Consider the following 15,249-nt stretch of genomic DNA (forward strand, 5'->3'; position numbering starts at 1 on the left):
GCTGGTAGGAGTTTCAACCCTTTAATTACATGATTGATTCTCATAGCAACCAGCCCCCATCCAGCCCCTATCCTATGTGGGGTCCAAAAATCACCTTATTGTTTTATTTTTAAAGATTTTTAAAAATTTATTTTTAGAGAGGGAGGAAGAGAGAGGGAGAGATAGAAACACATTGATGTGAGAGCAAAACATGGATCTACTTCCTCCTGCTCAACCCCTACTGGGGATCAAGCGTGCAACCGGGACATGTCCCCTGACCGGGAATGGAACCAGCAACGTTTTGGTACATGGGATCCTCCCAACCAAATGAGCCACACTGGCCAGGGCCAAAAGTCACCTTGTTAACATAACAGGCATTTTTACTGCTTTTACCACTTAGGGAATTCCAAGGGTTTTAAGAGCCAGAAAGGAAGATTTTATTATAAATCAATATCACAGGTAGCTTTGAGGATAAAATGAATGAATGCATAGAAAGCACTGAGAACAGTGCGTGGCAGGGTTAAGAGCTATCTGAGCATTAGGGATTTTAATTATGATGGTTATTATTTATCCAGCTCTTAACCTTATCATCCCAGACTCTGGGCAGTGCTTTGCATGATTCATCTTTTTTTTTATTTTTTTTTTTTTACCTTGTTTGAAACTAGCCCACAGGCTATAAGCACTGTGTGGCCAGCTTCACTAATACTTTTCCTCCTTTACAACCACCAAAATCAGTGTATGATTCATCCTTTTAACCTGCTAACAATCCTATGAGGTAGCTGCTACCGTTGTTACTGTTTTACAGATGAGGAAACTGAAGCACACAGAGGGTAACTACATTTTACACATTTATTCAGTCAGTGAGGGATCAAGCAGCACATCTAACCAGGTTGGTTTGATTCCAAGCCCGTATTCTTAGTTGCTATGCTATCTAGCTTCTAGGGACCATCTTTCACATATTTTATACCATAAAATACTGTTTTGGTAGGTTTGACTCAATTGTATCAGTAAAATTCTATATAATTCTAGTTTATCATCATTTATCATTCAAATAACATGATAGGTTAGCTAGTGGTTAACATATGACATGTTCGTGTTTTTTAAAAGCTAGCGGCATTATTGCTTCTATTATACATTCTTCAAAGAATTGGGACAGATAAGGAGAAAAACACCCAGGTCATCTGTTTATCGCAATCAATATCAATGTTGTACTCTTTTGAGTTGAATATTAATTCTGTTGAATAGAAAAATAAAACGCAAATAAAATGTCAAAGGAAAGAAAACAACAATTAAAATAATGACTGTTAAACTGAAATACAGGCCCTGGCTGGGTAGCTCAGTTGATTTAGTGTCATCCTGTTATGCCAAGATTGTGGGTTCTAGGTCAGGGCACATACAAGAAGCAAATAATGTATGCATGAATGAGTAGAAAAACAAATCAGTCTCTCTCTCTCTTCTCCTCCCCTCTCTCAAAATCAATAACTAAAAATAAAATGAAATACATGTTAGTAAATTGTTAAGTATCACCTGAGAGTAATATAAAATTATACAACTGAAGCCCAGAGAGGCTAAGTGACAAGATAGAAGACAAAGAGCCAGGTAGCTAGGGAAGGGGAGCTTGAACCCTAATTTTTTTACTCCAGTCCTGTACTCATTTATACTGTTACACAGTCATGTATATACACACTCATATGGATACATGTTTATATATATGTTATCTATACATATGTTTATACACATCTATATATCTAAAAGCCTAAGTGACCGTCCGACTGGTAGCTATGACGTGCACTGACCACCAGGGGGCAGATGCTCAGAGGAGGGAGCCCTATTCTGGGGTGCATCACCCCAGAAGTGCCCTCTCGCAATCAGGGACCCCTTGGGGGATGTTGGAGAGCTGGTTTCAGCCCGATCCCCCCAGGCCAGACTGAGGGACCCCACTCATGCACGAATCCATGCACCGGGCCTCTAGTGTTTCTACTATAAAATCAAAGATATTAAAATGATAAATTTGGCATGAAAAACAAAGTATTAGATAAGACTGTTTTTAGAACTTACATTTCTCAATACAAGTTAACCCATTTGGTAAGGCCAGAATGTAGTCTAGTTTTCATATTTATGCTGCCCTGCTTATAATGAAAAATCCTTAATGACCCATTAACATCACAAAAGAATTTATTATCTAATTTATTAATTAGATAATTAATATTTATTATAAATTGGGAATGGGATACAGTGTTTCTTTTTATGAAAAAATATATATCCAAAATTATTTGGAAATCTATATGCTGATAAAATTCAATCTTTAATTATATGACAATGTCTTTCCAGGAACACTATACAACATGTATAATCAAGTAATTGAGAATTAAATTTATTTCTTCTCCTACTTCTTTTTTCACAGATATGAGGATGAAGGTCATGCTGGGCAAGCTGAACCAACTCCCCCACCAGTCAGTAAACGGGGTGTCCAGAAGGAAGGTTAGCCGCCGTGCCGTCCGAGACGAGGGTGGTGGCCGAGAAGAGGCCACAGTATCTGCTCCCAGTACGACCACTGTCACATCCCCTGGGCACACCGGTGCTCCAGGCTCTCCTGCTCAGCAGATGTGCGTGCAGGAGGCTGGAAACTGGAAAGAGGCCCAAGAGCAGTTGCTGAGATACCAGCTGGCAGGTCAAGATCAGCTGCTGCTGCTCTGTCCAGACCTCAGACACGGGAGGCAGCAGATGCAGGAACAGAGTCGGCTGGCCACGGACGGTGGCAGCTCAGGGCATTCCCAAGAGAAGAAAGCATCCCGTGGTGCCAGCGCGGCGCTCTGCCTTCATCCAGTCCCTCCAGAAGGTACTCGGGAACAGCTGTGACCCAGGGGCAGCGTGGGCCTTTGGGCGGAAAGTCGGAATGTTCAACATGTTTCTTGAAAATGAACAGGGGAGAGGAGGCCTGACTTATATGGACACTAAGAAGGAAGAACATGGACTCTATAATCTCTTTTTTTTCAACTTTGAAATGGGAGATAGTCATATAAATGCTTGAAGACTGAAATAATGCTAGATATGTCTTTTGTATTTATTATGGATCTTAGTCCAATGTCAATCAAATAATAGGTTCCCAAGTATTTGTTAATATTTTACTTGTTAATTGAAGCCTGATTTTGCCATCTTAATAATGATATAACACTTACTTATACCAGTAGGGGTTGTTATTAAGCTTCCTTTAGGAGGACCACCCCCAATTCTTTGGGCTTCCCTTATTACGGGGTCATGAGAAGATCTGGTCTGCTACGATTATTTCTGCAGTGTTACAGTAAGATTTTTTTTGTCTTATAGGAACATTTGAATGGTAAGAGAGCTATCAGAACTTACCTTTTAACTAGAACACAACTTCCTGGATTTTTCCAAGCTGATTTCATTTTATGCTTAAATGCAATCATTATTGGGAGCTCACAATAGAGCAAACATATCAAGTTTGCACCTCATGAGTACTGATACATGAAAATTGATATTCTCATTGGATTTGCTGAGATTTTTAATTAAATATAAACATACAAGAAAAGCAAGTTTGGGAAAATAAATTTTTTATAGGTCAAAGTTATTTCTAGATAGTTCTTTGTAGTAGTAACTGGGTAAAATTACAACTGGAATTAAAAAACAAAACAAACAAACAAAAAGAACCTGTGTGTTGGGAGACCAGGATAACCAAGAGGCCAAATGGATTATCAGTTAACTCATTTATCAGAGAACTGCTTTGGCAGAAAAGTACTTCAGAGAGCTGTCTGATGAGGTGGGGAAGAGATTACATGTGCAGCCTTTCTGGGCTATGCTAGAGGCTCTAATGGAGGTCAGAGTAGAGGGTCAACTGGTGTTAAGCTGGGTGAGGATGCCAATGGCAATGTCATCTAATTCATACATTTCCACAGGGCCCATCAGTGTTCATACTAAAGGGTACTTTAAGGAGCGTGACTGTGTCATTGGCTCTGGATCCAGAAGGCCCTGTGCTCCGAAGGAGTAAAGCAAAGACAGCAGAGGGGAACAGGATTTTCAGAAAGAACTTCCTCTCACCTTTTCCCTAAGTACAAAACCAGGATTTTCCCACCTCCAGAAGGTTAAAGGGCTGTCCTGTGTTTGAATTAGAACAGAGGAAGGAGACAGACTTTTCTATGGCAGAATTTTAAATAAGGATGCCCTGGAATTAGCCCCATAGAAAATACTGGCAAAAAGTCATCATCACAGTGCATCAATGGGAAAATATGTGTCACCTTGCCATGAGTTGGCAGAGCTTTCTCGGCCTCTTTGTCCATTCTTTCGGTGTCTTGTGACATCTCAAACCTTCACGCTGCCCCTAAAGGAGACAGGCAGCCTTCTCCGTGGCACAGTGTTGAATACAGAGGGAGGAACAATTAGACGTACTTCAAGAGATCTTAATCCAGACTTGCTGTGTTTAAGGAGGGCATGGATGGGCAATATGTCCTACAGACATTAACTGTGGAGGCACAAAATAGCTGCCTGAAGGGTAAATCCCTTTGCAGATGTATGTTTTTTGGGCACTAACAGTATCTAAAAAATATAACAACAGAAACAATAACGTGAATGGCTTAGGTGGACTATGCCTTCTCTAGTTTAATTCATCCCTGCTATCACCTGTTCTTTACCTCATTTTTGTAGCTTCCTAGTCTGAGTAATTTTGTTTGCAATCTTTGGTCCTCAAAGAGCTGTGATCTTTTTGTACAAAAACATTTTAGAAGGTAAGGATTTTGAGGATTATACAATGGTAGGAGTCTTAGCACTACCTACTGAGGTCTGTCTACACATTCTCCCTTTCACTTTGGTGACTTCTTTCACCATCTCAAATTCCAGCCTAGATTTCTTTCCTGAGCTCTGTGCCATGTACTTAGCTGCCACTGAGAACTACCCGCTGGGATGCTCCACAGCCACTATGCCTTGACATGGCCTCACAGCCCCCTCCTCCTCATGCTTTCCCTAACGCAATACACTATGTCCCTGCACTCAGACCAGACATCTAGAAATGAACCATGATTCCATGTTCTATCTTACCCTTCCCAAAGGGTCAGCTACCAGCTCTGTTATTTCTATTCCTTCTTTGCTCTTCTCCCAATTTTTACTATTGTCTTATCTATCCTCCCTGTGCCAAAAGACTCACCTTTCTGGAAGGCAAGTTTGATTCTATCCTTCTGCTTAGGAATAATTATAATTAGCCTATTAATTCTACCCCCAGCAAACCCCAGGATCCCTGTGGTCAGAATGGATTCTTTGGCTCTGAACAACAGCCACAAACATCCAGAGTAACTTGCAGGATTCTCGAACGGGGCATGGAATTTCAGAGTCTGGCCAGAATTGCCCCAACCATAGTTAAGCCCATCCTCTTTTTCCTTCTCAAAAAATGAGAGAATTGTGTAAATGCTGGAAACAAATAGAACAGCTCATAATTCATTCATGTCTGGAAATGAGCTGATTAGATAAAGCATAACTATAGGTTGGCCAATCCTAAACTTATTAAGACCATTAATATGGGTAACCCAGCAAGTATTTTAAAGCAGTGACAACCCTTTATTCAAATAAATAATTGAAAAATATCTTGTTCCTGTGTTATTCCAAAGAATCTATTTCTGCCTCCCATTTCTGATTTTCTATATATGGTGAACTCCTTTCCCCCAAGATTCTGAACAAACTAAAATTCTAGATAGTTTAAGAGAATTGTAAATGTTTATGGGTATTAAAGTTGAGAGAAGAATGAAGGAAATTAGGGTAGTTTCCACCATCTCTTGGGTTTTGGGGATTGTGTTCAGGGAAAGTACCAGACTGTGACCGAACTTCATATCTCAGGGTAAGAGACTGAGCCAATCTGACCAGGGTTGTGTCCTGCAGCAAACTTGCCCATATTATTGCCCAGTGAGGGTACTAAATACCAAAAGGCCTTTAGCTCCCTCAGGACCCAGTCCTTTCCATTATTACCTAGTTGAATCACTCCCTTCTGTCTTGCTGTCTGACTCCCAAAGTATAAAATTACTATACATTGAACTGTATGCAAACTCTATGCAAAAATGAGTATGGGGAAATTGAATGTAAATTACATGCAAATATTCAATCAAGGTTCTATAAAATTGTATATGTCAATAACAGTAAAGGATTTTAATTAATTCTGTCTTTAAAACTCATGCATTTATTCCATATTTTGTTTCTGGAATTTATAATGTATCAGTGTCAACTTTGAAAGAGCTATAAGCAAAAGGAATTATACTACTGAGCATAGAAGAGTTGATTTCAACATACACTATAGCACTGTGACTAATTATATATATATTTGAGAGACAAGTCACATTTCCAAAATGTAATTTGTCAAAAAATAAATAAAACGTTTCTATAAAGTTGAATGAGATTTAAGTGGTAAAATACAGACTTGCCTGTTTACAAATATTTTTCTGGCTTTGTTATTTATAGTCCTCAATAAAGACCAGGATTTCTTTGCTTGGAACAATTCAAGAAAAAGTAGATTCTGCCCATCAATCTGGTCTGCTTTGAGATAGAAGATTCATTTAATGTAGTTGAAGGACTTCCTGAAATCTAATTGGATTTGAAAGATTGATTCTTTGATTCTACACAGGCTCCTTCAGATCTCTTCGCAGTTTTCCACTCCCATTCCAACAAAATTGTTTGAAAGACTTTTATTCACGCATTTCATTACTTGCTCAGTGTTCATTCACTGCACCATGGACTTCCCTCTGCCTTCCAACCCTTCCACGGAACAGAGACTGCTCTTACGGCAATCACCAGGAACTTCCATTTTTCCAATTCTCAAGAATGATTCTCTATCCTCATCTTACATGACATCTTGGGAGCATCTAGTCCAGACTTTCTCTTCCTCTCTTTGGACCACTTTTTTCTCTAGGCTTTTGTGATTACTTCTCTCCTTGATTTTCTGTTATGTCACTGGATACACCTTCCAAATAAGTGGTAAAGAAGCATATTTTAGCTTCTCACCCCAAATCTTGTGAGACCCTAAGAAAAAGATCCAGTTGAGCCTTCAAAGCCTTTGACCTAGAGAACTGAAAGCTAACGAACAGGTGGTGTTTTGTTGTTGTTTTTACTAATTTATTGAGTCCCTACTGACATGTAAAAAGCTGTACATAGTTAATGGATAAGTATACAGCCATGAAATTATCACTACCATGGAGACAGTAAACATATCTATCATCTCCAAAAGTTTCCTCCCACCTCCTCCTCCTCCTCCTCACTATTATTATTATTAGTAGTAATAGTAGTAGTGATAGTAAGAATACCTAACATAAGATTGACCCTCTTAGAAAATTTTAAGTGTACAATACATTATTGTCTGTATAGGTACTATTCTATATAGTAGACTTTCAGAATTTGTAAAACTGAAACTTTGTAAACTTTTTCCATCATCTCTCCATTTTTTTTCTCTCCACCTCCCCCCACACTCTCTAGCAATCACCATTCTTACTTTCTGTTTCTATGATTATGACTATTTTAGATTCCACATATAAGTGAGATCATACATAACCTGTCTATGTTTGGCTTATTTCACTTAGATAATGTTCTCCAGGTCCATCCTTATTGTTGAAAATGACAGAATTTCCTGCCTTTTTAAGATTAAATAGTATTCCACCATGGGTATTGTTTTAAGTCACTGAGTTTCTGATAATTTGTCATTCAGCAATAGCAAACTAATACAGACACTATGGTTTCACACGCGCACACCAATGATGGTGGGGAGCTTAGTCCTCTGCTCTTGTCCTTGCTCCTGCCTTTGGGCATGTTTCACTTCCAGTCCTTCAGAAGCTTAAACTCATTTAATCATAGGTTCCCCTCGGCATCACAACTGCCCCCTATGGGCAGCTGGGGCACGTCAGTTCCCAGGTGCCTTCCCAGGTTTCCCACCTGCACACTCACTACTTCCAGTGTGGAGGTGGCCCGCTCTCAGGTGATCCAGCCACAATGGATTAAATCCTGACTGTTCTTTTTTTCTCTCTCTCTCTCCTGTCTTTCCATTTCCCAGTCTGTTTCCCCAGCTAGAATCTACAAAAGTTATTTGCAGCATCCCCATCAGTTCCATGAGTGACAGGAGACTAGTGTCAAGTGAGAAAATGAAATGTAAATTTTATTAAACACCCCCTCTCATCTCTGCGTATCAATCCAGATTCCAGCCGAACACAGCAAATCAAATCCCGTCTATGCCAGGCCTCGGGGCACACGGAAAATCATTTATCCTTACTACCATTCCCTTCTAGTAAAATATTTTTCTGTTTGGTAAATGAAAATTTCAAATGCAAACCCTGTTTTAATCCCAGGGAAAAGTATATCTTCCAAATGAACATCTGAAGGAGGGAGCAGGAAAGAGAGGAGGGAAGACTCCGGGGCCAAGAAGAAGTAGAAAGGGACTGAGCAAACAGAATCGTATTTAGCTGTGTCATGTGCCGGCCTGCCTGGTGGCTGTGCAGGGATGCATATCCACAGAATAAACGGAGACATTCTTTGAAAGCTTGGACCATCAGGACATTTATCTACATGCTGTCCTGTCTAGAGATAATACATTTCTTAAATCTGATACACTGCCTTGAAATAGCATTAGAAATATAGATGCTTCATTCTGGGTGTGAATATGGGGACAACTACTGACTTGTATGAGGTTCTGAAGGGGGGGGTGTCTATGTGCACAGAACATCTTCATTAGGGTCCTTAAAAGCATGATTAACTTAAAAATTTACAAAGCACACTTTGGCCCTAGCTGGTTTGGCTCAGTGGGTAGAGTGTTGGCCTGCACACTGAAAGGTCCTGGGTTTGATTCCTATCAAGGGCACATGCCTGGATTGTGGGCTCCATCCCGGTAGGGGGCATGCAGGAGGCAGCCAGTCAATGATTCCCTCTCATCACTGATGTTTCTATCTCTCCCTCTTCCTTCCTCTCCGAAATCAATAAAAATATATTTAAAGTAAATAAATAAAAAACACATTTTTTACATTAAGGCAAAAATAGAACAAATTAAATTTTTAGCCAATATTGAACAGTAAAAACATTACTACTTAAAATATACACTACATTTTTCCATATTCCACTTAAAATATTTAAATAAAAACTGTAAATATGGCTTTATGCTTAAAAAGAATGTAATTTATTTAATATACATTTTTTTAATTTGCTCATTTTAAGTGGGCAAAACCAGTTTTGAAATGGCAGCTTGTCAGGAATCTATTTGTGTTTGGACCACCTGCCCTGATTTGTCTGAGACTGGGGAGTTGCCTGGGATTTGGGACTTCAGTGTCCAACCCAGGAAGTCCCTGAAAGTTCTAGTCAAATGAGAAGCATTAGTCACCCTAACATATTACCATTGTAAGTAATATAAAATAGCAATTCCTCATACTCCAATAATTGTTAGTATTGTAGACTTTATTTTTGGACAATGTTCTTGAGCTAAATGAACTTATAACTGTATCTGGATGTGATCTCCTTGGTTTGGTCAACTTGGCTAACAGAGTTCTGGCTTCCAAAATTTGTGAGGGCACAACCCAAGTATTACTATTGCTATCTGAGAAAATAGCATTCTTACTCTCTCCTTTCCTTGACTTGCGGTTAAGCTTAAAAAACATTCTTCTTGCCATGGCCTGGTGGCTCAGTTGGTTGTATTAGGGCAAAAATAGAATATTGGGGACTAGCTATGATTATGGGAAATGTTAATCATACTCTGTTAACTGTTATTGCCTTGTTCTGGTTAAAGAAAGGACATTCTAACCTGGCTGGGAGTTATATGCCCCTGAGACCTGGGGTCAACCTTGGAATGCGGTCCATTCTCATTCAAGAATTGCCTATTATCATGGAAAGATAAACACCTTGTTGCCCAAACAATGGAGCCCCACTCCAGCCTGCATAGCCTACTTCCTCATGCCTGTTGGTCCTATTTCCCCAGGTAATCTTTGTTTTACCCTATATAAGCAGTTGGCTTATGGGAGGTGGCTGACCTGCTGCTCTCCCATACTGCCGGTGGTATTGGAATAAATGCTCATATATGATTCAACCCTGTCTCTACTTCATTGCTCAAGTAGTGACAGGATGCCCAGACCCATTGGAGCATCTTCCTGTGCACCAAAAAGGTTGTGGGTTTGATTCCAGGTCAGTATACATACCTAGGTTTTGGGTTTGATCCCTGATTGGGGCGCATATGGGAGGCAAATTGATCAGTGTTTCTCTCTCATATCTATGTTTCTCTCTTTATCTCTGTCTCTGTCTTTCTCTCTCTCAAATCAATAAGCATAACCTCAGGTAAGGATTTAAAAAAATAAAAAGGACAATAAAGTCCCTAAACTATTGACAAAAGAGAAATAATTAAATCAAGATTGGGACATCCATATAGTTAAAAGTTTTGATTCATTAAAAATTATGTTGAAAAATGATAATTGCATAAGAAATCCTTAGTTTTCAGTATTAAGTTAAACATATAGTATGCAAATGGACTACTGTCTCACACAAATGTGTGTGCATATATTTGTGTCCATATTTATATATGTATGTGTTAAAAGAGTTATCTCTGAAAGATGGTTTAATTTTATTTTTCATTGTCTTCTTTGTTTTTGTTTTATTCAGACTTTCAACAATTAACAAGTTACCTTTAATCAAATAAAAATATAGTAAGTTCTGCTTAAAAGAGGATGGGCCCTGGCCAGTGTTCTCAGTGGTTAGAGTGTCGGCCCACCCAAGGAAGAGTCTGGGATTTATTTCCCAGTCAAGGGCACCTACTTGGGTTGCGAGTTTGATCCCCACCCCAGTCAGGACGTGCAAGAGGCAACCAATGGATGTGTCTCTGTCACATTGATGTTTCTCTCTCTTTCTCGTTCTCTCTTCCCCTACCTCCTTCCCTTCCAATCTCTCTGAAAATCAATGGGAAAAAATATCCTCAGGTGAAGATTAACACACACACATACGCGTGTGCGCGCGCGCACACACACACACACACACACACACACAAAATAGAGGATGAGAGACCACAGCCTCTGTAATGATAAACAGTGCCAACCGTGCAAATGCCCATTGGTGCAAATTCACTGATATGTTTCCTTCTTGCTCCACTGAGGGAGAGACAGTTGAGGAGAACTGAGCAGAATCCACAGCCTGGAGGAGTCGTGGAGAACATGCCAACCATGAGGCCATGGAACCCAAGGCCCCTTGGGGGGCCTCTGTTACTTCCTGCTCCTATTATTTTTGTTGTTGTTGTTTGTTTTGTTTTTAAGATTTTTTTATTGATTTTTAGAGATAGGAAGGGAGATGGAGAGAAAGAGAGAAACACCAATGTAGCGTGAGAAACTGATTGGCTGCCTCCTGCAAGCCCAACACTGGGGATCCAGGCCTCAACCTGGGCATGTGCGCTGACTGAGAATCAAACCGCCACCATTTCAGTGCCCGGGAGGACGCCCAACCAACTGACCCACACCGGCAAGGCCATTCCTGCGTTTATTCTTCACCATCGTCACTCTTGTCCAAAATTTGGATGAATGTAGTCTGCTCATTGCAGTACAACAGAGTTTTCCCCACCAGACCCAACTGAGGAAACGCTATTCTTATTACGCTACTCCTTGCAGGAGGCTGGCTAAGAAGGGATGGAGGAAGCATGCGGTAATGTGCAGCTGGCAGGATGGAAGTGGTAATAAACACGCGCGTTGACTAGGCTCAATATTAGTGATGGTGCTGGGGAGCCGTCCTGGCTTTGGGCTGCCTGAAGGCAGTGGTGATCCCTTGCTTGTCCTATCTGTCAGTCTATTTGATCTCCAAATGAATTGCATTTGATAACAGCTATATAAATGCAGAACTGATCCGCTGAGCCTTCTTAAATGAGACTCCTCGCTTTCATCTCCCAGTCATTTCGAAAAGCAGATAGACTTGTTAGAGGTTTTAATGCAATAATTTATGTTTTATCTTGCCATGTCCGAGGTAGCATTTATTTAGCACTAAATTCTTTCCAAGCCTCTATGTGAGGGGAGAAAACGTTTGCACACACAACAATTAGGATTTCTTTTTTTTAAAAAATAAAGACATTCAATAATACACTTTTTTTTCTGCTTTATGATGTTTAGGAAAGACAAAGTTTATTTTAAGGAAGGAGAGAGGGAACAGAAAAAGTGACCATACAAAACACTTTCATTATCACACTCTTGACAAAGTTATAGGGAAGCAGAAAGGAACAATATCACTTCCTAAAATCTATAAAACAAATCCTTAAGTTCCCCCACCCAAAGAAAAAGAAATCACAGTTTCTGTTAAAACAACGGAAGACAAGTTCTCTTATGGTTTTTCTCATGTTTGCATTATCTATAAGAAAACAGCCTACCCATTTTTTCTCTCCTGCCTTTCTTTCCTTACACCTCACTTTCTAATCTCTTTTCACTCTCACCCCTTCCCCATTGTATGAATGATGCAAACTCTCTTCATCACATAAGTGGAGCATCATTTATAACACACACAACCTTTAGTAAGAAGCTTTGCTCATTTAGCCTGTGTATGCAATAAGCAAGCTTATAGAAAGGGAGATATTTAGTGGCAAAGATGCAACCTATTGCAACCAGAAGGAAGTAGAGCTTGATTTCCCTTTCGTGAAAGGATCTCTCACTTTATAAAATGTTATAAGAAGCACAATGCAAATTGTATGTGCGTGTGGAATCAAACAGCTAAAAAAAATTGTGACAACTTGCTATTTTAAATTATGGTTTTCAAATGAAAAAAAAATTATGATTTTGAATAGAATATATAATCAGTCCAAATCTGAATTTTTCATTGATCACATTCAGTTAAATTTTGGTCATTCTCCCATGAAAAACCATAGCATTTTATTCAATTCTGGTACAGTAAGGCAACCTGCAATTATACCTTCTTAAAAGTGATATATAATAGAGCAGCAAAAAGAAAACTACATGGTATGAAGTGCTTGACATCTCCAACAGATGAAATTCATTTTTAAAAATATACTCTTGTTGATTTTAGAGAGAGAGGAAGGGAAAGGGCTAGAGAGATAGAAACACCGATGAGAGAGAAACATCCATCAGCTGCCTCCTGCATGCCTCCCACTGGAAATCGAGTCCTCAGCCTCTTGGGTCATGGGTCAACACTCAACTACTGTGCCACACCAGCTGGGCAAAATTCATTTTTTGATAGGTCAGCAGCCTCATAATTCAAAAGTATTAAAACTAACTGGAAACGGGTTAAGACTTTTTTCCTGTGTGGTAGGAAAACACATTCATATCCTGTATAGTGCTCTTACTCTGTAATTTCCTTTTGAATCACAAGAAAAGATAAAAGAAGCTTTTTAAATGCTTGAACATGTGCTTAAAGCAGCCTATATTGTAGTCCCAGCACTGAGAGCAACAGGTTACAGCTGCTGCTGCTAATTAGATTGGCCCTGTGAATTTCTTTTCTTGTTACTCTTTCTAAATGTTTCTATAAATACTGAAAAACTTATCAAGTTTCTTGAAACAGATATGCAGGTTAAAGAAAAATTGACAGTTTATAGTTTTCTTGAAAAAAAAAAAAGCCTTGAATTAATCATTGTAAAAATAATAATTATATTTTCCAGCCTGGCCAGCATGGCTCAGTAGGTCAGCATTGGCCTATGAACCAGGAGGTCATGGTTCAATTCCCGGTCAGGGCACATGCCAGGTTGTGAACTCAATCCCCAGTGTGGAGTGTGCAGGAGGCAGCCAATCAATGATTCTCTCTCATCATTGATGTTTCCATCTCCCTCTCCCTCTCCCTCTCCCTCTCCCTTCCTCTCTGAAATAAAAATTATTTTTAAAATATTTTCCAATGAGGAAAAATATAGTAATGAAATTGTTTGACTCCAGTTTTTCATATGAGCAAGGCAGTAGAATGAACTCAATGCCATACACCTTAGAAACAAAATTATGATGATAATGTTGCCTGATGTTCACTTTGCTGCCTTTCCAATAGAACACCAGAAAGTTTCTATTTTCTTTTAAGTACGGGCATTTTGATTGAATATAGAGTGCCATATTAATAGCCTCAGGAAAGTAGGTTCTTAAATAGGACAGTACCATTTTATAATCTATAACAAGAAATAATTATAATGACTTTTAAAAGTTTTATAAATCACAATATTGAAACTAATCCATTCTGAAAATCAAACCCATTTAACAGAGTGCCTATTATTAATCCTATGCTATATAATATGAGGTTTTTATAGCAAACAATAGATGATAGATGATAGATTGATAGACAGACAAATACATACATACATACATACATACATACATACATACATACATACATACATAGACATATAGTTAGATATGGGCAGGGAGAAAACATTTCCCCGCCACTAGGTGAAAATGTGGAAGACCACACGATTTTCTCTTTTCATCCAGAGAATTAAATAGTTCTGTGTTCTCTTTATGATTCAGGAACAGGGTCTTTTTTTTTTTTTAATACTCACCTGAGGACAGGCTTATTGCATTTAGAGAGAGAGATAAGGGGAGGGAGAGAGAGAAAGAGAAAAACAGTGATCAGTTACCTTCCCATTTTCACCCCAACTGGGGATCGAACCACAACTTTTTTGGGGTATGGGACAATGCTCCAATCAATTGAGCCACACTGCCAAGGCCAGAAACATAGTCTTTATTCAAAAACTAAAAGTGTCCCATTCAAGATACCAGTCAACACTTCATCTTTTTTGAAAAGTCAGAGTCTTCCCCACCTCCCAACTAACTTGCACTGGTGGACAGAGCACCCTTTGTGGTTGGCTTCTGGTTTCTGATTTTGCTCATTCCTTACCCCACTTAAGAGGGACTGGGGCCAAAGTGACACTTTAAGGAAGATAGAAAAATATCTATAGGCCAAGTGACAGCTTCCAATACTGTTGGAAGTTGACTTTAACTCTCCCTTGAACTCTCCCTGAGCAGGTTTTTAAGGCTGATTTTTTGTGCTGTTGGAAGACAATTCTTCAAAGGTCTCTTCTGTTTCTGAGCATCTCATGGGCACAGGCACTAACTGCCTTTCTAGCCTATCTTCTCTAGGTTGTTTGTATAATGAACAGCCTCCCTCCAGATAAAACAATAAGTATGTTTACTGTCCAGTAAAAAATATTTAGTTTCCCTGAGTTCAGGGTCCCTCTTCTGTAATGCAATCCACTGCTCATATAGCTGTCATCTGACCCCTTTTGTAATTCCCTGTGCAAACTGGGGCTTGGGGAACTAGTGAAAGAAAATACTGATTTTCTGGGTATGGTTACCAATGTGAGTA

General features: G+C 39.3%; 1 protein-coding gene across 1 annotated transcript in view; it reads left to right on the forward strand.

Moving 5' to 3' along the window:
• The window catches only part of PKHD1 (PKHD1 ciliary IPT domain containing fibrocystin/polyductin), a 409,206-nt gene extending 404,639 nt beyond the window's left edge, over positions 1–4,567 (forward strand). The window contains exon 67 of the mRNA XM_059701438.1: positions 2,384–4,567. Coding sequence (XP_059557421.1) covers positions 2,384–2,838 — 455 coding nt within the window. The 3' untranslated portion in view covers positions 2,839–4,567. The remainder of the gene's footprint in view (positions 1–2,383) is intronic.
• Positions 4,568–15,249: the final 10,682 nt, after the last annotated feature.

This window comes from Myotis daubentonii, chromosome 6 (genome assembly GCF_963259705.1).
Source record: "Myotis daubentonii chromosome 6, mMyoDau2.1, whole genome shotgun sequence".
NCBI lineage: Eukaryota > Metazoa > Chordata > Mammalia > Chiroptera > Vespertilionidae > Myotis > Myotis daubentonii.